At 36.8% G+C, this 23197-nt stretch overlaps 1 protein-coding gene across 1 annotated transcript; it reads right to left on the reverse strand.

Annotated features, from left to right (window-relative positions):
* Window positions 1-102: 102 nt before the first annotated feature.
* Window positions 103-23045, reverse strand: LOC127172448 (integrin alpha-2). The gene is made up of 30 exons (XM_051121712.1): window positions 20414-23045; window positions 19506-19629; window positions 18634-18746; window positions 17224-17315; window positions 16970-17084; window positions 16759-16886; window positions 16523-16671; window positions 16222-16372; window positions 15397-15550; window positions 15201-15274; window positions 14961-15099; window positions 13127-13272; window positions 12895-13038; window positions 12604-12807; window positions 12332-12462; window positions 11092-11255; window positions 10852-11000; window positions 10611-10721; window positions 10443-10525; window positions 8743-8884; window positions 8569-8655; window positions 7982-8058; window positions 7810-7893; window positions 7282-7384; window positions 7063-7173; window positions 6813-6923; window positions 6122-6235; window positions 5935-6024; window positions 2117-2233; window positions 103-2011 (listed from the first exon to the last, which is right to left on the reverse strand). The coding sequence occupies exons 1-30, from the start codon at window positions 20457-20459 to the stop codon at window positions 1925-1927; spliced, it is 3540 nt and encodes a 1179-aa protein (XP_050977669.1). The 5' UTR covers window positions 20460-23045; the 3' UTR covers window positions 103-1924.
* Window positions 23046-23197: the final 152 nt, after the last annotated feature.

The following is a 23197-nucleotide window of genomic DNA, read 5'->3' on the forward strand; positions in this document are numbered from 1 at the left end:
TGCTGGTCCTTTGCTGGTTTATGCTGGTCATGTTGCTGGTCAAGGACCAGCATAAACCAGCAAAGGACCAGCATAAACCAGCTAAGGACCAGCATAAACCAGCTAAGGACCAGCATAGACCAGCAAAGGACCAGCTTAAACCAGCATCAAAACATACCTAACCAGCATCCCAGCATCAAAACATACCTACCAGCATATGCTGTTTTTTCACCAGGGTAAAATTCGCATTCCAGGGGATAAATACCACTTTTTTGGGGTCGCTTCAACCCGCGGCAACAAGTAGCCCAATTCCGCGGAAAAACCACTGGTAAGGCTGGTTAGAGATTTCGTTCACCTCTAAAAAAAAAGGTGTCTGGCCAGCGTTTCTAAATCGCCCAAATTGTCCAGGATTCGCTTTTGCTTTCTGCAGTCGCCATTAATTGTGTGCGTTTTTAAATTAAAGCATTGCGTCGTAGAGTTTTCTTAATCCAGTTCCCACAAACATTGTAATATTGCGTAGAATTTTCGCGCATCAGAGAGTTGCTATTAATAAGCAGTGTATTTAAATCGGTTAAATTGCTTCAATGTTGGATGTAGGGTTGTCAAATCCATTTTTCATGGAATTGCGCTTGTGTTAAACTTTTGCGGCAGGTTGATTTATGTATTTTTTTATTTTTTGGTTTGAAATATTGCATTTGACTGAAATGCATGTATTGAAACATTTTGCATTCTACTCATGATAAAACTGCGGTAGATATAGTTTTGTGAAGGATGGCCACTGTGGTTTAAAGTTTTAGCTGTGTTTAAGGTCAGTCTGCACAACGGTGACTGTAAAACATGTAGTTTAGGTATGGAAATGACATATTTTGAGTTCTAATATGGGATATGGTCATCAACCCCCTCCCCCCCATTCAGTAGAAAGTTTGTATTTCTTTTATTTTTTTACCCGACTGTACTCCTATCTATATATCTATCTATCTGTCTATCTATCTATCTATCTATTTTGTATGCATAATTATTTATTGTTCAGTATCTCCAAATAATAGGCTAATAATAATAAATAGTAATAAATACTGTAATAAAATAATAAAAAAAATAATAATCCCAACTATGACAACTTTTGATTCTGAGAACTCTGAAAATGTAAAAAACAAACATTGTTTTAAAAGTTGTTTGTAAGTCAAATGTAATGACATTCTTAAGTGTCTAAGATGTTTAGCGTCACTGTTTACTGAACTATAAGTGCTTTGGTAAACATGATCCTTATAACCATTTCTCTCTTCAAGATATGCTTAGTATTCCAGAACAGCCGCAAAGAAGAGGACAACTAAGATAGCTGGCCAACAAACACAAGGTTTAAAGAACATAATTTATCTGCCCTCAGGGCTTGGACAATCACAACAGTAAGAGTCATTCATCATTAGTATTTCACATAGTTATAACTACAGTGTGAGTGTCATCATACTGGAGGGTTTGTGTATGAGTGAGGTAAACATCTCAGAAACACTTTACTTGTAGCAATCAGAATCTAAATCAGCAGAACATTAATGATTGCAAAAGACAAACTTATTTATAGAACTGTTTGTTACACTTAAACAGAACCAGGAACAAACTGAAGCAAGTCAGAACGAGAGAAGGAAACAGGAACGGAAAGAGGCATAAACTCCAGACTTTTACCCCACCCCCTCTGTGTTTTAAGGAGACGCATCTCGGCTCTTGTGCATGTACCAACTCATTCGTTCATTCTTTTGAGGACTAAGTACGACTGAGCACAGAGTAAGTCCATGAGAGTCAATAGTTGTGGGATGCTTTGAAATACAGTAATATTATCACCACCAAGATCTCCTGCAGGACCTAAATGGTTGCTAACTGAATATCAGTTATAAATCTGTACATTTAGAGATAACATCATTCACATGATGTCACAGAGGTGAATGTGTCCCTTTCATGCTGGATTCTCACACAGACCCTCCTGTTCTGTCGGATCTGGTTGATTTCCTTGTGGCAACTGCTTTCTCTTGAAAAAGCCAACCTGGTGGGACATCAGTATTGTATTATATTATAATAAAGCATTTTCCTTGGTCAAAATGACAATGTATTAGTAGCTGCAGTTCATGCTAAAACAAAGTGCACATACCTTCCATAGGATCACTGTAGCTATAGCCCAAAGGAGGAGGCCGCCGATGACACTTCCTATGATAATACCGATAGGAACATCTCCAAGTGCTCCTCCTTTACTCACTGTAATTTTTATCTGCAGCAGAAAGTAGTCATGAAAGATAGATTAAGTATAACAAGTCAAGTCAAGTCGAGCTTTACTGTCATTCCGCTACATGTGTGGACTAGAGGATGGATACCCGACCTGAGCCCGACGGTACCCGACGGTCCCCACGGGCCGGGCCGGGTTCGGACAGATATTTAGAAAGGATGCTCGGGTTCGGGTCGGGCTCGGTCACATCAGCGCGATAAGGCATTGACCATTTAAAATTTAAAACTGCTTAGTAGGTAGCCAATGGGGCTGTTTCACTTGATGCAAAGGTTCGTTTTTGTGATTAAAATAAATGTAAAATATTACCCCAAATCCGTCTTCCTGTATGCGGAAATATGTCAAACTAGCCAGGACAACGAACGACGTGCGTATTGGGGACACTGTTAATGTTATCGATAGGCCCACAAAACCTGTTGTGTTATTATTTAATTTTTATTTTTGTTTTGTTATTTTTGTATTGTTTGATTTTGTTCTGTTAGCTTGGGCCGTTTTTTGTTGGGCTATGTTTATTTAATTTCAATTGACTATATGATAAAGCCTCTTGTGTGTGCGCCTGTGTTATAACGGCGCTTTTTGCCCCTTGTGTGCGCTGATGCTCTCCTACAGTTGCTTAATAAAAGCGGGCTTTCCACACAAAAAAAGTGCATGTGTCATTAGTATGAGAAAAAAATTAGATTTTAACTGTGTCGGGCTGGGATCGGGCTAGGACATAAATATCTTAATGCCTGTCGGGCTCGGGTCGGGTTCGGTTACTGCTCAGTCGGACGCGGGCCGGCTCGGACAGAAAAATGCGGCCCGATCCGCACTCTAGTGTGGACATACAGTGCTACATAAATAAACATAAATATGAACATACATACACTAGATGTAGAAACAACTTTTTTAACCTATACATGTAACTATACATATACTATAAATAATTGACTATACATACACATAACCTAAGACAGACTATACAAGTACTTTACATAATAACTGTGCATGATAATGTGCAGAAGAGGTATTTAAAAGTTAAGAACAAGCCCATTTGATTCTGATGGTTATCATGGTTTTTCCTGACTGTGCATTTTTTTACAAATCAGAATGCATAAAGCAGTTGCAGAACCGCTGCAATTTAATCACAGTGTAAACAAACATGCTACACGTAGCATGAGCAGTTTATGATGCAAATTAGATAGTATAATTTCAAAATCTGAAGCGAAAACAGAATGGCTTGACCTTTATGGAAGATGTTTTCCAGCACTGAATAAAAAAATAAAAACAGTAATTGTGAGTTTTTATCTCACAATTCTGACTTTTTTCTTGCAGTTGCGAGTTTACATCTCGCAGTTCTGACTTGCTTTCTCAGAATTGTGAGATATTAACTTGAAATTCTGAGAAATAGTCACAGTTCTGAGAATTTTTCTCAGAATTGCAATTTTGTATCTTTATAAAAAGTCAGAATTGTGAGATATAAACTTGCATATAAAATCACAATTCTGACTTTTTTCTCAGAATTGCGATTTTTTTTATCTTGCAGTTCTGACTTTATAACATGCAGTTGCAAGGAAAGTCAGAATGCGAGATATAAAATCACAATTCTGACTTTTTTCTCAGAATTGCGATTTTTTATCTTGCAGTACTGACTTTATAACATGCAGTTGCAAGGTATTAAATCAGAATTGTGAGATACAAACTTGCAATTCTGAGGAAAAAAGTCTGAATTATGAGATGCAAACTTGCAATTGAAATTGCGAGTTTTTAATTGTGACTTTTTCTCAAAATTGTACGTTTATATCTTGCAGTTCTGACTTTATAACATGCATGCGAGATAATTGTGAGATACAAACTGGCAATTCTGAGAACAGTCTTTCTCCCCTCAAAACTGACTTCTGCAATTGCAAGATATAATCTCACATTTCTGAGGTTTCAGAATTGTGCGTTAAAAAGTCAGAACTGTGAGATAAAACGTCAATCGTGAGTTTTTAATTATGACTTTTTTTTCTCAGAATTATAAGTTTATATCTTGCAGTTCTGACACAATTGCGAGTTATTAAACTGGTAATTCTGTGAACATTCTTTTCCCCCCTCAAAACTGGACTTTATAAAAAAGAAAAAAGTCAGAATTGCCAGATATTGTCACAAATCCTGTCTGTGGTCTTCCATCTGTTCACCACCAGAGGTCGCCTTGTGATTATATTGACACTCACACCACACAGACTGTTACACGTCACCCTGAACTACATTTCCCATGTTCTATTCCACAGATTACGCACTCACCTGCAGCCAATCACACACACTATAAATATGAAGCCCCAACCATCATTCAGGGCTCGGTATTGTTAGCGCATATCGCTTGTTAGCCGATAGCAACTTTACGGAGCCCTTTCTTAGTTTCCTTTCCTAGTTTTCTAGTCAAGTCTAGTCTAGTTTAGTCCTGTTCTTTGCCTTTGTTTGTCTTGTATCTTAGCCTGTTTACCTTGTCTTGTCTGTCTGCTGCCTGCCCTGGAATTATCGCCTGTCTTGGATTATCCCTTTGTCTCTCCGTTTCATATTCTGGTTTGCTCCATGTCTGGACCATCACCTGTCTGTGGAATACCTGTTTGTCTTGCCCCCTAGATTGCGATCGCCGTCGACTGACCCACGCCTGTTTACTGGACTGCTCTTGTGTCTTGCCTGTGCTATATCTGTTTGCCATGTCTGACCCTTGCCTGTTTCATGACCACGTCTTTAAATAAAAGCGTGCATATGGATCCGCACACCTTACATTGCATTCACTCCGTAACAGGTATAAACTCGCAATTGTGAAAAAAAAAATAGGAATTGTGGGATATAAGCTTGCAATTAGGAGAAAAAAAAGTCCAAATTATGAGATATAAACTCGCAATTGCAAGAAAAAAGTTTGAATTGCGAGATATAAACTGCAGTTGCGAAAAAAAGTCAGAACTGCGAGATGTAAACCTTGTATTTGTGAGAAAAAAAAGTCAGAATTGCAGGATAAAAACTCGAAATCTGGAGAAAAAAGTCAGAATTGTGAGATATACTGTAAACGCGAAATCTAGAGAAAAAAGTCAGAATTGTGAGATATAAACCTTGCATTGACCTTGCATTTGTGAGAAAAAAAGTCAGAATTGCAGGATAAAAACTCGCAACCTGGAGAAAAAAGTCAGAATTGTGTGATATAAACTCGCAATTGAGAGAAAAAAGTCAGAATTGCGAGATGTAAACCTTGCATTTGTGAGAAAAAGTCAGAATTGCATGATATAAACTCGCATTTGCGAGAAAAAAACTAAATTGCGAGTTTTTATTTGTGACTTTTTCTCAAAATTACAAGTTTATATCTTGCAGTTCTGACTTTATAACAGACAATTGTGAATTATTAAGTCATAATTGTGAGATACAAACTGGCAATTCTGAGAACAGTCTTTTTCCCACGCAAAACTGTATTTTATCATTCGCAGTTACAAGATATAATCTCACAATTTTGGAGATAAAAAGTGAGAATTGCGAGATATAATCCTGCAATTGCAGGAAAAAAAAGTCAGAATTGTGAGATGTAAACTTAGAACTGCAAAAAAACAAGTCAGACCAACAAGTTAACCATCCAGTCAACAAGATGCACACCAGATTAAACCAGCCTTGACATGCAAAAAAATCCAAGCCATGCTGGTGTTTTCTGCAGGGTTGATCATATCTTAAACACTGACCTGTTGTTGTTTGTGTGTGACGACTATGAGATCAGGCTGAGATGTTTGTATCTCAGAGCTTCCGGCCACTAAGACTGTCTGAAAATCAGCCTAGAAGGAAATAAACATGGAGCGTGGAATAAAGCAGCTGCTCAGGACTGATAACACAAATGGTAGATAGGGATAAAACAGTTCAAGAGACACTTACAAAGGCAAATGTGCCATTCCACATCCTTGTGGTGATGTTAACAAAGTAGTTGCTCTTCATCTCCAGATCTTTGAGGACACATTTCATGGTTTCACATTTTGCTGCATTACAGTTCTGGAAATTAAAAAGTGTTTGTTACAACACAGTTCAAAAGTTTGGGGTCGGTATGATTTAAAATATATATATGGTTTTGAAAGTGCTCTAATGCTCACCCAGGCTGCAATCATTTGATCAAAAATACAGTAAAAACAGCAATATTCTGAAATATTATTACAATTTAAAAGAACAGTTGTCTGTTGTAATATATTGCAAGATGTAATTTATTCCTGTGATGCAAAGCTGAATTTTCAGCATCATTACTCCAGTCTTCAGTGTCACATGATCCTTCAGAAATCATTCAAATATGCTCATTTATGATTATTATCAATGTTGAAAACAGTTGTGCTGCTCCATAATTTTATTTTTAGGAAACCTTAATACTTTTTCAAGACTCTTTGATGAATAGAAAGTTCAGAAGAACAGTGTTTATTTGAAATAGAAGTCTTTTGTAACATTATAAATGTTTTTACTGGCATTTTTGATCAATGGAATGCATCCTTGCTGAATAAGAGTATTAATTTCTTTTTTAAAAAATCTAGAATGCTCATATTACAGCATGCATAATTTAATATAAACACACATGCATACTGACCAGTTCTTTTGTCCCTCTAAAGCTCTCTTTAGTAATGCTGGCAATGTGATTTTTCTCACTGATCTTCAGTGGGTCAATCAGATGGCTGCTGTCACACCGCACATTTACAACCTGCTCAGCAAAAACAGAGATTAAATAAGCCTGATGTTCTGGTTTTGATCCCAGCCTGGTGTTTACAGCATAGCTGTATAAATACATGCTTAGTGAAATCCTCATAATACATTACATTTTAATAGAGCATTATACTTACAGGTGCCGTTTTGATTGAAGTCACATATAGTAAAGGATTTCCAGCTTTGGTGCTGGTGGGCAGAGAGACGGTCAGATGAGCCTGATTGATTGGGAAAGTTCCAGTTGAAACCTGCAGAAAGACATGCTTCAAATAACTATCATATAGTTCACATTGCTAACACTAGAGGGAACTCAAGACATATTAGTTTTAATGTTAAATATATATATTTTTACTTACTCGCAATGCTATGTTGAACTCTGGGCCAATGTCATTAAAACCTGAGACTGTATGTTTGACTTGATCCTTAGGATCAATGCTGCAGAAATCCAAGTTTAAGTCTCTAGAAAAATAATTGAAAAGAATAAATGGAACTACAGTCAGTTGTGCTGTTTTAAACATTGATAATAATAAGTACCATTATTATTAATTGAGCATCAATAATACATTATAATAACCAAACAGCAAATCATCATATTAGAATGAGTTCTGAGGGTCATGTGACACTGAAGACTGGAGTGATGATGCTTAAAATTCAGCTTTTCATCATAGAAATAAATTGGGTTTTAAAATATATTCAACTAGAAAGCAGTTATTTTAAAGTGTAATAATATTTCAAAATATTATTGTTTTTACTATATTTTTAATCAAATAAATGTAGTCTTGGCGAACAGAAGAGACGTCTTTGAAAAACATAACAAATATTTCAAATATTTGACCACATTATGAGCAAATAAAGGTTATCAAAGCATTAGTTTGACCTCTGACCTGGTAAGGATGATTTCAGCGTCGTACTGGACTGGGATGAAGAGAGAGACCTTGTTATCAGAAATCGCTTCCTCCTCACTGTCACTGGAAAATATGATGTAGGGTTATTTACAGACAAACCAAAAAGATGCACAAAAGTTAAAACAGAACCGTGTCAAAAATAGTATTATACCTTTGCACTTCAAAGACTACAACAGCCTGTTTCTCTAGTTGATTCAAGTTGAAGTCAAAGTTGATCTCAAATGTGACCTGATGACACAAAATGATGTTATTAAGGCAAACGAGAAGTGTGTGGTCACACACACACACACTCATGTTTCCTTAGCTATCTAAATGGGGACATTACATAGACTTCTATTCTTTTTATATACAGACAGATATGTTTTCTAACTTTGTTTACTTTATTTTTATACTAGTTTTACAAATGAAGATCCCCTGTTTTGTCAGGTTTTGCTCACTTTTGGGTACAGATCAGGGTTGCCAGGTTTTTACAACAAAATCCACCCAACTGCTACTCAAAACTAGCCCAAAAGTTTTTTGGTGGGGTTCCCTTGGTAAAATTTGCATTCCAGAGGATAAATTTCACGTTTTTAGGGTCACTTGCTTCAACCCGCGGACATGAAAAACAACCCACAACAACAGTGTTAAAGTAGCCCAATTCGGCAGGAAAACCGTGGACTTGGCAACACTGGTACAGATTTGTCCCCAAAATTTGGTTTAGTAGGTACACACACTCACACACACACTTTTCTCTCTTACCGTCTGACCAGGCGTCAGGTTCGGGTATGCAACTTGGCAGTCGACTGAGCTTGTTTTTGAACTGCATTTCACCTCAGTGTTGTCTTTCTGCACACACAAGCATTGAGATTCACAGATACAATTTCTCATACACAAACCAGAGCAGACTTATGCCAGAACATAAAAAGGCCGTACCGGTGGAGTAAAAGAGGCGTAGAACAGGTTACTGGAGAAGTTAGCAGACACTCTTGTGTTGTAGGCATTTTCCTTCATGTTCGTTACTGTCACGATGAAGGAGAGTCTTCTTCTCTCAGGGCTGACTAGCAGTGCAGAGGAGCTGCAAAACACAACAAAATGTTTTTACATTTAAGGATTCTGGGTGTTCTGGAATTCTGGATTCTTTAATAACATAATATGTCTAGCCCTGCTGGTAGTAATGCATTTTAGTTAACTCTTAAAGGGACAGTTCACCCAAAAATGTAAATTGTGACCCTGGACGACAAAACCAGTCTTAAAGCAACACTCCACTTTTTTTGAAAATAGGCTAATTTTCCAACTCCCCTAGAGTTAAACAGTTGGGTTTTTTACCGTTTTTGAATCCATTCAGCCAATCTCCGGGTTTGACGGTAGCACTTTTAGCCTAGCTTAGCATAGATCATTGAATCTGATTAGATCGTTAGCATCTCGCTCAAAAATGCCAAAAGAGTTTCAATATTTTTCCTATTTAAAACTTGACTCTTCTGTAGTTACATCGTGTACTAAGACTGACGGAAAATGAAAATTTGCTATATTCTAGGTCGATATGGCTCGGAACTATTCTCTCATTCTGGCGTAATAATCAAGGAACTTTGCTGGCGTACCATGGGTGCAGCAGGCGCAATGATATTACGCAGCACCTGAAAACTCTTTGGTCATTTTTGAGCAAGATGCTAACGGTATAATCAGATTCAATGATCTATGCTAAGCTATGCTAAAAGTGCTACCGCCAGACCCAGAGATCGGCTGAATGGACTGTTTAACTCTAGGGAAGTTGGAAAATGAGCCTATTTTTTTAAAAAGTGGAGTGTTCCTTTAAAGGTTAAATTTTTTGAATTTGAGATTTTTATATATCTGAAAGCTGCATAAATAAGCTTTCCATTGATGAATGGTTTGTTAGGATATTACAATATTTGTCTGAGATAACAACTATTTGAAAATCTGGAATCTGAGGGTGCAAAAAAATCCAAATATTGAGAAAATCACCTTTAAAGTTGTCCAAATGAAGTTCTTAGCAATGCATATTACTAATCAAAAATGAAGTTTTGATATATTTACAGTAGTAAATTTACAAAATATCTTCATGGAACATGATCTTTACTTAATATCCTAATGATTTTTGGCATAAAAGAAAAATTGATAATTTTGACCCATACAATGTGTTGTTGGCTATTTCTACAAATATACCCCAGTGACTTATGACTGTTTTTGTGGTCCAGGGTCACAATTCTATCATTAATTACTGACCCTCATGTCGTTCCAAACCTGTAAGACCTTCATTCATCTTAGGAACACAAATTGAGATATTTTTGAAATTCACAAGCTTTCTGACCCTTTTCTTTGCACACAAAAAGTATTCTTGTAGCTTCATAACATTACGGTTGAATGTCACATGAACTATTTTAACAATGTTCCTACTACATTCTGGGCCTTGAACGTGTCAGTTGCATTGTTGTCCATGCAGGGTCAGAAAGCTCTTGGATTTCCTCAAAAATATCTTAATTTGTGTTCTGAAGATGAACGAAGGTCTTACGGGTTTGGAACGACATGAGAGTGAGTAATAAATGACAGTTCATTTTTACAGTTCACACTAACAAAAAAAAACGACATTCTCATATGAGTGTTTCTGTGTAAGGTACCTAGATGCATTAACAGCTTTCACAGTCAGCTTCAGGTCACAAGTGCATTTGTCATCAGAGCCACAGTCCTTTACAAAAGGGATCTGAGGAAAGAGGAACACATTTTTGAACTCTAAAAAAAAATCATCTTGAACTAACGCTCTTAATTAAATTCAGACAGAAACTTACAAAATACTCCCATGCTTTGGGCTGAAATGCATCCAGGGCAGGGCCCGTGTCTGGATTCTGTGGACTGACGTCAACTCGCAAAGCAACTGGACTAACAAAATCAGGAGTTTCCTATTAAACAATAAAAGGAACAATGTAAAATAATTATTCAAACACTTATAAATCAAATAAAGCTGGAGTATGGTGAGAATTGTTATTCTGAACAGACTTCTGAGGCTTGTGGTAAGTGGCAAAAACTCACCTGCACATAGACTTTATGATCTACACAGGTTTCTTTGTCAGAGACGCTGACAGATTTCTGGATGAGACGCTCTGAGTTATCAAACTGGGCTCTTGAAGTGGCTCTAGATGACTGCAGGTCAGCGTCAAGCGTCAAGTTGTACTTGATATCTGAAGAAAAGTGCATTTCCATTTACGTCCATAGAGATTTTTGTAGAAATTAACAAATATTAGATGCAAAGCACATGAGAGATGACCTTACCTACTTTACCCGCTAATACTGTAGGTCTGATTTTCGACTTGAAACAGACTTTGGCAGTAAAACACGACACCATCCTTCCTCCAAATGTGCAAGGTTTACTCAGAATGCTGATCTTCTCAGGGCTGAAGGAGACTGTGGTTGCGACAACTGCCACTTCCCTTGACCTGAGATCACAAAAACTGTATGAACATCACAGTTTCACTATGATTTTATACAGTTGAGGTCAAAAGTTTACATACACCTTGCAGAATCTGCAAGATGTTAATTATTTTACCAAAATAAGGGGGATCATACAAAAAGCATGTTATTTAGTACTGAGCTGAAAAAGATATTTCACATAAAAGATGTTTACATATAGTCAATGAGAGAAAAGAATAGCTGAATTTATAAAAATGATCACATTTCAAAGTTTACATACACTTGATTCTTAACACTATGTTGTCACCTGAATGATTTTTTTTTTTGTTTTGTTTAGTGATAGTTGTTCAAAAGTCCCTTGTTTGTCCTGAACAGTTAAACTGAATACTGTTCTTCAGAAAAATCCTTCAGGTCCCACCAATTCTTAGTTTTTTAGCATTTTTGTGTATTTGAACCCTTTCGAACAATGACTGTGTGATTTTGACATCCATCTTTTCACACTGAGGACAACTGAGGGACTCACATGCAACTATTACAAAAGGTTCAAACACTCACTGATGCTCCAGAAGGAAAAACAATGCATTAAGAGCTAGGGCGTGAAAACTTTTGACAAAATGAAGATGTGTACATTTTTCTTATTTTGGCTAAATATAATTTTTTTTTTCATTTAGTACTGTGCTTCAGATATTTTAAAGATATTTACATGTTTCCCAGAAGAGAAAATAAGTTATATTTACCCTGATCTTCAAATTCAAAAGTTTTCACCCCCCGGCTCAAACAAGGGACTCATGAACAACTATCGCTACAAAAAAACACAGCTATGGATCATTCAGGTAACAACACAGTATTAAGAATCAAGTGTATGTAAACTTTTGAACGGGGTCATTTCTATAAATTCAACTATTATTTTCTCTTGTGGACTTTATGTAAACTTTTTTTTTTGAAATATCTTATTCAAACTAGCACTAAATAAAAAATAACATGCATTTTGTATGATCCCTCTTATTTTGGTAAAATAATTAACATTTTGCAGATTCTGCAAGGTGTGTGTAAACTTTTGACCTCAACTGTAGATCCTAAACAACTAGACCGAGACCCTCACCAGAGCTGCACTGCCTTCCCAGCTCCTCCGACTGAAATATCAGGGATTGAGTCACTGTTCATATCTCCACGACTATCTAAAGAGCGTCCAAAGAACTGAAGCGCTGGGTCCAGTTTGGATCCAAGAATTTTCTGCAGAAAATAACAAGACTTGTTTGGTATGAAGGCCAAAAACAAATAAGGGAAAAGAGGATATTTCAATATATCTTAGTACTTAAAAATGTACTCTTTTGTATTTTTTTTCTGTATAGTAATATTATTAATGTGTTCTACCTGTGAGCTCTGCTTTCTCATGGTTTTTCCTTCTCCATAGTAGATGTAAATGGCACCTTGGCCATTGCCTTCCAGCGGAGCACCAACAACTACATCACTGAAGCCGTCCAGGTTAAGATCGGGGACAGCAATGATGGCCGTCCCAAACCGAGCATTCTCCGACGCGGAGGGTCCTTCTAAGATGCCCTGTTTGCTTAAGATGCCCTGAGAGCAACATGAGGCAAGATAGCCAGTCTTATTAGGACCTGCTTTGAATGAAGATTCGTTTTATGGACAGTAAATCTGTTTCACCTTGGTAATGGTGAAGAGGTAGACTCTTCCTGTTTCAGATTTCTCCTCGCTCATGTACATTGGAGCTCCGACCAGCAGCAGATCAGTCACACCATCAGTGTCCACGTCAACAGGACAGAGAACGCTGCCAAAATAAGAGCCGATCTGCAAAACACAGACCACACAATGATCTAAGACAGGACTTCAGTAATGAAACGGAAGCTGACTAAAGGTCACAGAGAGATGAGTGTACCTGATCTCCTTTCTGTGAATCTATGATGACGGGCTGATTCTGGCTGTTGATGCTGTAAACTACAACCTGTCCTCTGTGAACGGCACGAGGAGCACCGGCCACATAAAACTCAGACGAGCCGTCGATCACAGATGTCACAGAGTATCCTGAACACATGACAGGGGAAGATGCATTTGTTTAATCAAAAATACAGTAAAAAGTAAAAAAAGTAAAAGAAAGCAAAACAAAAAAAATAGATTTCTCGATTTTAATAGATTTTCTTTTTAATGAACCAATATTGATTCTTAAATCACAATCGATCTCTAAGTCTATGCTGTTTTTAGTTGATGAATGGACAGTACATAGTGCGTCTTCCTTCCAATAAATAACAATAGGGTTACTTTTGAAATGAGAAGTCTCAGATTTCAAATTCTGTCAATTTCCTTAGGAAATTCAAGTAATAAACCATTTTAGTTTGTGAAAACACATAGGAAAACATTTGTGATAGTTTCATTTTTGTTCTGTATCTCCTGCTCTGCTGCCACCAAGCGCAATCTCCCGCTCTCTCTACTGAAACCAACACGGAAGTTACTAAAACTGCGATTCATCGACTGGCCGCTAGAGACTGGCTCCAAAATGAAGTCAATCCCATAGACTCCCCATGTTAAAATGTCCAAATTTACAGCAGAAAAAAATATGTTTACAGCCTGGTACAAAAAAGTGGTTTTGGTCTATATAGCTGTATATAACTGTGAGCTATAACTCATCCGTTTAAATTATATTAAGCCTTAAAGTTCTGCATAATTTAGGGCGTGGCCACTTGAGTGGCAGGTGGATTGCCACGGCTGTCACCACCGTTGCGCTAGGTGGGCGTGGTTTCAGCAAGCAGCTCCGCCCACATCCCGCCTCTTTGCCCGTTTTCGATTATCCGGGAGTGACGTGCAGTGACGCGATTCCAAGATGGCGACAGTCGACTCCCGCCTACTAAGAGCTTCAAAAATGCTCTTCAGAAACCTACGGTTGACATCACTGACACTATGTCCATATTTTTTACATTCTATGGGGCCGTTCACATATCGCATCTTTTGGGCGCTCAAGTTCATTATTTCAAATGTAGACGCGGGGCAGCCGCGCTCATAACGGAAGTGCCGCAGTCATGACGCGCACGTGGTGCCATGCCCTCATTTTTTTCAGGCACGTCCGTGCTGCGTCAGGATGAAAACATCTCAACTTTTCAGAATGCCGCAAGCGCACTGTGGGTCATGTGACAAGAACCAACCAATTAGCTTCATCCTTTCCCATACCAACATTGAAAGCAGCCAAGATGGAGATACAGCTGATCATAGCTGTACAGGGATAGCCATTTAAAAGTAAATTTAGTAGCAGAGCTACAGCAAGTGATTTTTAGTGCTAGAAATCCGTTTGTCCTTTGAGGAAACTTCCGCGTCTTCATTGAGAGTGCGGGTCAACGTCAGGGGAGCACAAGCTACAGAGCGCTTTGGAAAGAAGGAGAAATTGGCGCGCCTAGCGTTTTCCACGTGTTTTTAGGTGCGATATGTGAACGGCCCCTATGACTGCCACACTGGACACTGGAGCGCACTCGCCACCAACTGGACAGGGGTGGGAATTACAGCTACAATTGACAATAGATCATCCTCAGTGTAATCTGTCAAAATGACGGATGGCATTCATATTTTTCCATCACTTCATCAAAATGGAATGGAGAATCGACAATGATGGAGAATTTTCAGTTAACGCAACATCTGGTAAAAAGTATATAATATCTTAAATATAAAGTTACATGACCACTATGTTTGCTTTTGATAATGAAAATTCATTTTTCTGGCCGGCTCACCTAGTAATGAGCTGTGGTTTCTGTCATTCAGGATTTTTTCGAAAGAATCTTTGAGGAAAAAGTGTGATTTCCCAGCTGTTTGATGAACGACGGTCCCAGTCCAACCATATGCTCCGACAGCACCCAGCATGATCACATCCTATGGGATAAATGCCACTCCATCAGACTATCATTTCTTCTGAATCAATATGCCACATTAGAAATTAGTTCGACTGCAATTTGTGGAAAGATTATTAGCACCTTCTTTTTGGTCTGGTGTGCGCTGAATCCTACTTGGGACATCTCCAGCTGAAATTCCTGACCTTGACTTGTGCCTCAAATCAAACGAGATAAAATATTAAAATGCTTATCCTAATTTAAAGCTCTACTTTAGGTTAAAAACGTGAATAAATGCATAATTCGTTTGGCATACGTGAATGCAAGATGAATGATTTACCTTCAATGTTAAAGATTCTGTCTCCCAGAGTTCCTGCGATATTGATTAGCGCTTGCTCTGACGACACATTGAACATGTAGTTTTCTGTTGGAGTGCTAGCGATCAATTCAATCTCCTCAATGAATTTTTTAATATTGGCGCTTTGCTTGAGAATCTGTGTAAAAGCATAGATGACAGTAATACGTCAGTCAAAAAATAATATTTCGCTTGCAGTCAAAGAAAACGTGAAACTTAAAACAAAGACATATTCTAAAAATCAAAACTAAAAATTATATATATATATATATATATATATATATATAAAAACGTGGCAAATTAGGTACTTTAATATGAAATTTAAAATTGTTTATTTTCTGTAATGAATTTTATTACTCATTTTATTTCACCTAAAGTTCTCATATTTATATACACTGCCAAGTTTTGGATCAGTGAGATTCTTTATGTTTTTCATGCTCATCAAACAACCATTTATTTGATTAAAAATACAGAAAAAAAAGTAATATTATGAAATATTATTGCAAATGTGATTTCTGAAGGATCATGTGACACTGAAGAAATTCAGCTTTGATCACAGGAATAAATTAGATTTTAAAGTATATTAAAATAATTTTAAAAAAAAAACTATTTTAAATTGTAATAATATTTTAGAATTTTATTGTTTTTTTCTCTGTTTTAATCAAATAAACAGCCTTGATGAGCAGAAAAAAAATCTTTAAAAAACATTAAAAAACTTACTTATCCCAAACTTTTGAAAGACAGTGTATATAATACTATAGATGAAAATATTGTCAAAATTAAAAAGTTTCATGCTGATCTCTCACTCACAGCAATGCCAAAGCGAATGATGCCATCTCTGTTGCATCTCTCAATGACCTCTTGACCTTTATCACCATCAGCGGATTCTCCATCTGTTACTACCACCAACACCTTAGTGGCACCGGGACGGCCACCGTTTTCTGGTAGGAAAGCTGTTCGTCTGAAACACAAACAATCACAATTTTTTTACCCACAGAATAAAATAAAATAAAAGAAAAAGAAATAATAATAATAATAAAATAAAACAAAACAAACAAAAAAACAAATACAAAAAAAAAAAAAAAAGAAGAGTTTGTAGGGGATAGGGTACCTGACATTGTCAAGTGCCGCAAAAGTGTTGGTTTCTATTCCAGTTTTTTGCTTAATATCAGAAGCTTCTGAAAGAACTTTTTCTTTATTTTGATCAGAGCTAAAATGATAAAGAAAGGACAAATCCTCTGAATACTGCATAATACTGACCTAAAAAATAAACGAAATCCAAATTAAGTCATAACATACAAACCAAAGAAAAAATCAGATCAGAATAAGATGAATAACAGTACTTACTCGAGTTTTATCTGGTCCAATATCAAGATTTTTCAAGAGCTCTATAAGAAATTTTCTAACATCAGGCCACGGATATATACTGTTTGATCCGTCCAAAACAATGGCAACATCCATTGGCCCGCCACAAGCTGAATGACAAATTCAGATTAAGAGTGACTAACTTACCCTATTATGTATTTAGCAATTTCTGACAATACAAAACAAGATGTACTTTGAATGGCAGGAGAGAAGGCCGACTGGAGCTTAAACTGTGGGTCCACTTCAGCACAGACTCCTGGGTAAAAATTTTGACTGCCACAATGCTGAGCCCACAGAGGACCACACGTCTGAAACAACAAGCATTTATGCTTTAAACTTTCTACAGTTTAATCAGAGTCTCTTGAGTATGACAAGGACTGAATGAATGTTTTTAAAAAGGAATGAGATCCCGCCCCCTGATGGTGAGACAATGCTATTGCAACATACCATAAATGTGTTCGGTTTAGCTATTGGAGTGAGAGTCAGGCCGAGACTCATGTTGACGTTGATGCTCTGCACACCATCTATGCTTACAGAGTCTGTGAAGATTTTCAAGTGGAAAAAAATTACATTTCTGTATATTTGAATGGATTTTAAAGGAAAAAAAGTACTGTGGTGTCAGTAAAACAATAGTGCTGATATCACATTCATAAACAGTACCATGTGTTTGTACACTACCAGTCAAAAGTTTTCGAACAGTAAGATTTTAAATGCTTTTTAAATAAGTCTGTTCTGCCCATCAAGCCTGCATTTATTTGATCCAAAGTACAGCAAAAACAGTAAACATCTGATGAAATATGTTTCATCATTACTCCAATCATTCTAATATTCTGATTTGCTGCTTAAAAAACATTTATTAAGTTGGCTTGAGAAAGATTTGGCTATTTAAGATTATTATTATTTTTCATCTGAGCCAAATTTCGGTATCTGTCTCCTCCTAGAGATTTCAAGCTAGAACCACCAAACTCGGCCCAGACCTTCAGACTGGTCTGACCCGGTGCTAATAACTTGCTAATCATGCTAGCAACATGTTAGTAACATGATAATCATGTTAGAAACATGCTAGTAACATGCTAATTATGCTACAAACATACTAGTAACTTGATAATCATGTTAACAACATGCTAGTAACTTGCTAATCATGCTAGCAACATGCTAATCATGACAGAAAAATGTTAGCAACGTGCTAGTAACATGCTAATCATGCTAACAACATGCTAGTAACTTGTTAATCATACTAACAACATGCTAATCATGTTAGAAACATGGTAACAACATGCTAGTAACATGCTAATTGTGCTGACAACATGCTAATCATGCTAACTACATTGTAATCAGCCTATAAAAATACAAGCAACAAGCTAACTATGCTAAAACATGTTAACAACATGTTAAATCATGCTAGCTGCTTTCATACTTTTACAACTGCTTCAAACTTTTAGGCTAGGCTTTCTCAAGCCAACTTAAAGTTTGTTCTCAAACTTTACTCATCTAGTTATTATTATTATTATATTGAAAACATCTGAGCAGAATTTTTTCAGGTTTCTTTGATGAATAGAAAGTTTAGAAGAACAACATTTATGTAAAATAGAAATCTTTTGTAACATTATAAATGTCATTATCATCACTTTTGATCAATTTAAAGCATCCCTGCTAAATAACTATTAATTTCTATAATTTATCTCCTATAATTTCTCTCTAATTTCTAAAAAAACGTTAAAAATCTTACTGTTCAAAAACTTTTGACTGGTAGTGTAATTCATGGTGTTATTGTTTCATGTCCAAAAACCCATGGTTATACCACAATAATTTTTGAAAGCTGATTATTTATTTATTTTTAAATAAAGAGAAATTTACCTGCAAGATTTAGTTTCTGGCAGTTAGCTCTTCTGGAAGCACTAATGTCACATTTATAGAGATCTCCTTTTCTATTTTGAGGGTATCTGTTCCAGGGAGAACCCACCAGCAGCCTGAGCAAAAATAACCATTTCTCATTGCAATTAAGGAAGTTTTGCAAACAAACGTACACATAATTTTTTTGCCAGTGTTTATGATATTAATGGAATAATTCAACCCACAATGTTAATTTGCTGAAAATGTACTAATTTTCAGGCAATTCAAAATGTATATAAGATTGTTTATTAAAACAGATTTGAAAAAAATTTGCATTACATCACTTGCTCACCTGCAGTGAATGGGTGCCGTCAGAATGAGAGTCCAAACAGCTGATAAAAACATCTGAAAAATTTATTACAAACACACAGCTCTTCACTTCACAAGATGTTAATTGACAGACTGGAGTGGTGTGGATTACTTGTGGATTATTGTGATGTTTTTATCAGCTGTTTGAACTCTCATTCTGACGGCACCCATTCACTGCAGAGGATCAGTTAGCGAGCAAGTGATGTAGTGCTACATTTGCTAAAATGAAGAAACAAACTCATCAACATCTTGGATGGCCTGAGGGTGAGTACATTTTCAGCAGATTTTAATGTTTGGGTGTATTATTCCTTTAAGATTGGTAGAATGCCAAATAATTTTCCTTGAGATGACAATTCCTGGTATTCCGGACAGGAATTAGTCATTAACAAAGCTGTTGTTGTCTCATCTATGTGTGAACTGTGACTCAAAGCATCAGTCTGACACTTCCAGAAATAGACTTCAGGTCCACAATGTATTTTAAACATGTTAAAAAAAAATAAGTCTGGCGTGTGATGGTAAAATCTTACCATTTTCCCTGATTATTGCTTAACTGTTGTACAGTGTAACCAAACTGGTCCTCCGCAGGACCTGAGAAGATTTTAGCTCCTGCTGTGTTCACATTAAAACCCTGAGTGTGAGCAATACACAGACCTGCAGGAAAAGTGTGACATTCTTAGCTGTAATTTAGACCATTTTGTTTGTTTAGATGTATAGAGAGAGAGAGAGAGAGAGAGAGAGAGAAAAAGAGACGTTTGACATTGGTAAGCCTTTCCTTTGAACAGTCGGTATACTTCAAACAATGCTGATAAGTCGACGCGAGAACCCAACCCTTTTTAGACTTTACACCAAACACACCTTCACAACAAACTATGAGACTTACGAGGCACAGATTTGTCTGCATCAACACAGATTTATCATGTACAAAATATATTTATTTTCCAAGAGTATGGATTCCACGACTAAGTAATAAGTGAATGAGAAAATAAGTAAATAAATAAATAAATAAGATTTTGTTTCTGTAAAGATATTTTAATATACTTAAAAATAGATAAATAGATACATTTACCTGAGAGGCAAAATATTAATTTTTCTTTAGCAGTTAGCAAATAGGTACTTTTTAAATTCAGTTAGATTTGGGGGAAAAAAAGAAAAAAAAAGTAATTCATGGGGTAGGAAATCTTCATCATACAGTATATTGTCTGAAAGTACAATTGTACAATTCGTACAATTTAAATTGTACATTTTAAGGTTATCTTGTTTAAAGGTTAAGGTCAAGATTTTTTACTGATAGTAAGTATATAAAACATTTTCATTAAGCTATTAGATTATTACCACAAAACCTTAAAAATGTTAACATGTCTTCCAAAAAAAAGTCATGAAACGGTTGAGATTAATAAGGTGTAAACAACATTTGGTAAGAAAAACAAGTACTTACTCTGCAATAATATCAGCAGTATCACAACTTTTTCCATTTTGTCCATTGTCTAACTGTTAAGGAGAAAGAGCAGATAGTGATGTCTCTAGTCCTACTGTCATAATGAAACAACCTGAACTGTTAAAGCTCAGGGTAAATTACTAAGAGAGGATATGATGTCATTAACTGCGCCCCGTTCAGATTTGTATCTTCCTTTCATGTTGACATTAGCTGAAAATATGAAGAAGAAGGAAAAAAAACAAACTGACCAAATAAGGAAACTTGTGGCTGAGTGGTCGCCACTTGTTTTACTGTACACTTCTGTAGAATGCTAATGAAAAAGGGAAGACGGGTAAGATAAGAGCAGATTAGAAACTATGGAGAAGCCAATTTAGACTTTAAATCATGTTCGAAAACTGAGTCTTAAAAACTTTACAGCATGTTGAGAAACAGTATGCGTGTATGCACCTCAACTACGCAGCTATTTTCGTGCGTTCCTATTGGCTGACGTCCACACAGGTGGGCGGAGGGGCAGAGTCAGAGGAAACGCAAGCACTGTAGTCACACTCATCATGAGTATTCCCACTGCAGACCATGACACACACACAAATAATGACTAACCCAAGATTCCTGACTGGATTTTATCTCTCAGACTGGGATGTAATTGAGGAGTTTAACTAACTGGCATAGTTTCAAAGTAAACAGGAAATGTTTAAGCAACATCTCAGACATCTTGCTCAATTTCTGCAGAATTCAGCAGTTCTACTGAAGTAAATGTATGTCAAGACACAATATCTGGCCAATGAAACACATTTTTAAAACATGTTGTTTCAGTTGTTATTTAGGAAGCAAGAAATATTGCTGATTTGTTTGTTTCTTAAGCTTTCTGACAGATAGGCAACAGCTAGTGAGAATGGGGACATTAATGTCAAGTAGCCGCACCACGAACACTGGCATCCCTCAGGGATGTGTTCTGTCCCTACTACTCTTCTCCATGTACACCAGCGACTGCACCTCTAAAGACTCCTCTGTCAAGCTCCTGAAGTTTGCAGATGACACCACACTGTCTGGTGCAGTCTTAACAACCTGGAGCTCAACACGCTCAAAACAGTGGAGATGATCATAGACTTCAGGAGAAACCCCTCTGCACTTCCCCTTCTCAGCATCATGGACAGCACTGTGGCTGCAGTTGAGACATTCAAGTTCGTAGGGTCCATCATCTCCCGGGACCTGAAGTGGGACTCTCACATCGACTCCATTGCAAAAAAGGCCCAACAAAGGTTGTAGTTCCTTCGACAGCTGAGGAAGTTCAGCCTACCGCAGGAGCTGCTGAAACTCAGCCGTCATTGAATCTGTTCTTTGCACATCAATAACTGTCTGGTTTGGCTCAGCTACAAAATCAGACACCAGAAGATTACAGAGAACGGTTTGGACCACCGAGAGGATTATTGGTCCTCCCCTGCCCACCCTTCAATAACTGTATACTTCCAGAGTGAGGAAAAGGGCTCAGAAAATCACTCTGGATCCCTCACACCCATGTCATCCCCTTTTCGAACTTTTGCCATCTGGTCAGCGCTACAGAGCAACAAATACCAGGACAGCCAGACATAAGAACAATTTCTTCCCTCGGGCAGTATACCTTATGAACAGTTAATTGTCCCAGACCCCATAAAAATTGTGCAATAAAAATTGTGCAATATCCTTATATTTATTTGTTACCACCTACATCTCAGTACATCCCAGCATCTCATTCTATTCTATTCTATTCTATTCTATTCTATTCCTATCATCTGTAGCACAACTGTATATACGATTTATTTATTTTCATAAATCTTATATTGCAATTTTTGTCTATTTATATTTACATACTGTATGTGTATTTTTTTATTCTCAACTTATTTTATTTTCTCTGTGTTGTTGTTGTCGTCTCTGTGCACTGGAAGCCAGTGACACCAAAACAAATTCCTTGTATGCATAAGCATACTTGGCAATAAAGCTGTTCTGATTCTGATTATTTATTTGTACAAAGTGATTAATTCATCTATCCACTTAAGATAAGAACGGGCACGGCCATTTCAAAGATATTTCTTGAATGTGCGAGATTTCCGGTATCATTTGCTTCCATTTATTGTATCTGTACCCAAAACAGTCTGTAATTCTGGTTAAACTGTTATGTGTTAAAATTGTGTTCATTTATCTCCATAACACGCTCGTTTTTAGAGCAAATAGTTTTCCTCCTTATTGTTTCATAGCGGCTAAATAAATCTTCACATTTAAAGAAAATAGCTTACTTATGTGTTGCAAAACAAGGTGGATAAGCATGGTTGGAAATGGCGTTCACTGAAAGCTGATGTGGTCAGTAAACACTTACCAGTAATGAACTTTAGCTAGACTCCTAGCAACTGGTTCCAGACATCAAATTAGTTTGATTGTTATGGCAACAGGTGACTGTCTTAATGAGTCACTGAATTAATTAATAGTTAATAATTATTTTAGACGATTCATTCAAACTTACTTCTTGCACAGAGATTCTGCTTTGGCTTCCTTTGGAACTATTTACCTTACAAAAAACTTTGGTTATACTTACATTACCAGCAGTAAATCATATTGTATAATAAATACACAGACAGTACAGAAACGCTTAGACTACTATTAATAAAATTTAGCTAGGGTTATGGCGCATTCAGGTCCTCCTAGGAATATTTACAAGTGGTAATTACAACGTCAGCCTTCAACCCAGCAAACACAGAACATTCCCCTAACATTATTTTTTGGTTCCTGTTTGGTTATTTTTTGAGAACCAAT

This window comes from Labeo rohita, chromosome 10 (assembly GCF_022985175.1).
Source record: "Labeo rohita strain BAU-BD-2019 chromosome 10, IGBB_LRoh.1.0, whole genome shotgun sequence".
Taxonomy (NCBI): domain Eukaryota; kingdom Metazoa; phylum Chordata; class Actinopteri; order Cypriniformes; family Cyprinidae; genus Labeo; species Labeo rohita.

What these genes read in the sequence shown, in the direction of transcription:
- LOC127172448 (XM_051121712.1), bottom strand. Translation starts at nt 20,459, where the DNA reads ATGGACAAAATGGAAAAAGTTGTGATACTGCTGATATTATTGCAGA. An exon ending in CCAGAAACTAAATCTTGCAG is followed by an intron (nt 17,316 to 18,633) that starts GTAAATTTCTCT and finishes AAATCTTCACAG; the next exon opens with ACTCTGTAAGCATAGATGGT. An exon ending in CTTCAATCAAAACGGCACCT is followed by an intron (nt 6,924 to 7,062) that starts GTAAGTATAATG and finishes TTTGCTGAGCAG; the next exon opens with GTTGTAAATGTGCGGTGTGA.